The sequence below is a fragment of the Amblyomma maculatum genome, unplaced genomic scaffold (genome assembly GCF_055883805.1).
Source record: "Amblyomma maculatum isolate TAMU_Amacu unplaced genomic scaffold, ASM5588380v1 scaffold_24, whole genome shotgun sequence".
Classification (NCBI taxonomy): Eukaryota; Metazoa; Arthropoda; class Arachnida; order Ixodida; family Ixodidae; genus Amblyomma; species Amblyomma maculatum.
Window position 1 is genome coordinate 3083327 of NW_028146749.1, and position 3102 is coordinate 3086428.

At 44.5% G+C, this 3102-nt stretch overlaps 1 protein-coding gene across 1 annotated transcript; it reads left to right on the forward strand.

The window, feature by feature from the left end:
* The first annotated feature begins 406 nt into the window (after window positions 1–406).
* On the forward strand, window positions 407–2832 carry LOC146171022 (uncharacterized). Its single transcript, XM_084586645.1, has 2 exons — window positions 407–1009; window positions 1588–2832. Exons 1-2 carry the CDS (start codon window positions 889–891, stop codon window positions 1815–1817), a joined length of 351 nt encoding a protein of 116 aa, XP_084442771.1. The 5' UTR covers window positions 407–888; the 3' UTR covers window positions 1818–2832.
* The last annotated feature ends 270 nt before the right edge of the window (window positions 2833–3102 follow it).

Below are 3102 nucleotides of genomic sequence, written 5' to 3' on the forward strand. Positions count from 1 at the left end.
ACACTTACGCTCGATTAACCAATGTGATGAAAATAATGGAATACTGCGATGGAGTGGATGCTCAAATTTGATTGGCTGGAGCTATGTCACGTGAAACACGTGATACGCTAGCTTATTTAGATTACGTCAAATTGACGCGTCATGACGTAACTGATGTGCCGCCATTACCGAAAATGCTGACATTTGGCCGCCATAATTTCGCCGAGTGGCGAGGTACCCGAATTATGCTAATGAGACTATGGCGACAGGCAAGCTGATTTATGCAGCCGTTAGCCTACCGTAGTTTCTTAGCTTGTTGTTAAAAGTAAAAGGATAACTTTATATACACCTTGCATGGCTTTTTAAACGCAATAGAAAGGCAAATTATGAGCGCGTATGAAATAAAGGACGCTTGAGACAATCTCTAATGGGGGCAGAAGCGTGCGGCTGCGTGACGGCGCTAACTGCTTTCTTATTTCAAATCCTTTCTTCCCATGGTAAGAAATCATTGGTCTGCGCGGTTATAATAACCCAGCAATGGCGGCGGCCATGGAGGGAGGCATGAAAGGAGGTACGCTTACATTATAGTGAACTAGAATATATATTCTAGTTCACTATAGCTTACATGGAGGAAAGAAAGAACTTGTACGCTTATGAGTGGTCTTCGTGCCGTCCGTCGTCTGCAAGTAGTGATCGAGGATTTGCTGCAGCACAGCAATGCTGTCAAATTGTCTTGAAAGATAGCTCGTCAGTACAGTCAGATCAGTCATCTGATGAGGAGTGTAGTGTGGCGGCTTTGCAAGCTCCGAGGCGAGAATTGCCCTGCGCTCGGAATGTTGAACTGTTGAGCTACTGGTGTTTCGGGTGTGATCGCCAGTGGTGAACGCCTCTGACGTTGGATGGCACGAAATGTATTCGTTCGGCCGAGCGACAAGCTCCCGCAATGTGTCGGGCTTCTCGATGGGTGTCGACCAGCAAGGCAACGCAGTCAATCTGCTGGAAATGGTGCAGCACGTCGAGCATCACAGAGGTAAGTGCAATAGGAAAACCTGTAAAGGTGACTGTTCATACAGCGTCATTCGCATTCAAGTTGTACGCAGGCGGGAAATGACTGAAGATTAAAGGAATACTCACAGGACGCATGCGGCGAATCCGATATTTTTAATCAGCATTTTGCGTTGCTTTTAGCTGCATATTTCTACGACGCATTATAATTTTCTTCAACTTCTCTACACTGCACGAACTTTAAAAAAAAAAAAAAAAAAAAGAGGGTGTGCTTGTAGTGGTCAAGATTTCTTTGTTAATGGTTTCGACGACCGAAAAAGGAAAAACAAGTGAAATCGCCTGATATAAGTCGTTCCAATTGCAAAAAAAAAGAGCCGTCACAATGCAATTTCCGCCCAAGCCGTCTTTACCTGTTACGGAAATGGTTCACTTAGGTTTAGGTTTTGCACTGACCATTTCTTGCATTCATAGATTACACTTTACCGCAGCTCAGCTTAAGCTGAGCTGCGGTAAAGTGTAATCTATTTGATGATTTTTAATGTTCCTGTGCCATGCGTGTTTGATATTTTATTTGCATATAATTTAGGCACTAAACATTTGCAGGTGATCGTGTGGACCTTGTGCAGCCGTTGCAGCACTTCCGATCCGAGTCATCATGTGGGCGAGAAGTCCTGGGGCCATATTCAACATCATTAACCTCTCTGCTAGGCTTGTATAATCTGGGAGGCCACGCCTTGTCCCTGGACGGCCACATCAGATGTGAAGTGTTGAAGATCGTTACAGCTTGTAGTGTGTGCAGATCACATGACATTGACGCCACCTGCAAATGGTAATCGCAGCAGGAACATCAACAAGTACAAGGAAGAGGACGTGGAACATTTATATTAACTCGGACAGGAACAACTTGATCACCTGCACTTGAGATTTTCACTCGCTGTCATGATTTTGATATATGCCACAAGTGATCAATGTGCACATTCTTACTGCTTCATGTTCGATAGCATACTGCTGAAAAGCCGTCCAAGTCTTAATTTTTTCTGTGGTTTTGAGATATAACCATCTCTTTGGTGTACGTTTTGTTGATAGCATGTGCAAGAACCAAGTTCAGCTTTGGGGTGGCGCAGTGGTTACGGCGCTCGACTATTGTTCCCAAAGACGCGGGATCGAATCCCGGCCTCGGCGGCCACTTTTCGATGGAGGCGAAAAGCAAGGCGCCCGTGGGCTGTGCGATGTTAGTGCACGTTAGTGCGATGTTAGAACCCCAGGCGGTCGAAATTTCCGGAGCCCTCCACTACAGCGTCTCTCATAGCCTGAGTCGCTTTGGGACGTTAAACCCCACAAACCAAACCAAACCTTTCCTTGGTGCTATAATTTTTTGTCTACCATCTGTAGACATACTGAGTGTATTCTTCTATAAGTGCTGTGGCCCTTGCTGAGAGCTGTCATTCTTTGTTGTATACTTTGCTTTTTTGTGTTCTGCTTAAACTCAGTGTGTATTTTATTAAGTGCTTCATGTCAATGAAACACAGGAAGGTACAAAAACGTTCTCCTTCTACCTCCAGAAGTGCCATTCTTAGTAGGACGTGCGTGCACCAATAGTTCACAATTCACTTTGGTGTTTGTGGCAAGCAGGCAGTCTGCGATGTACTACTTCAGTGAGAATATTTGACATACGTGCACCCTGGTGGATGTGTCTGCAGTCGTTTACCATAGCAGAGTCCATTTCGTTACACCTATCTTGTGTGCTACTAGGGTGAAACGTGAGGTGCCCACTGTGTTTTTCCACAAACTGCAGAGTGAAGCGAGCTGTGCTTCTTTGTATTTGGTTGCCTTTATGCTTGTTTTCTATTGCTTTCTTCGTATGCTGAATGTAGATGAACAGCAATCAGCTAGTTTTCCCAAGGATAATTTGTGCATCTATTTGGTGGTCATTGTCTTTCATTGTTGTATGCACGGAAAATGAGGCCCCCGCCAACTTGTCAACCCAATTTGGCAATTTTAGATTCCACTTTTGCAAAATTTGCCAGTTTCATTTTGCACTGCAATTACTGATGCTTTGTAGTAATGTTAATCAAGATCCCAGATAACCTGTTTAACCTCTGCATCATTTGTGTGGCT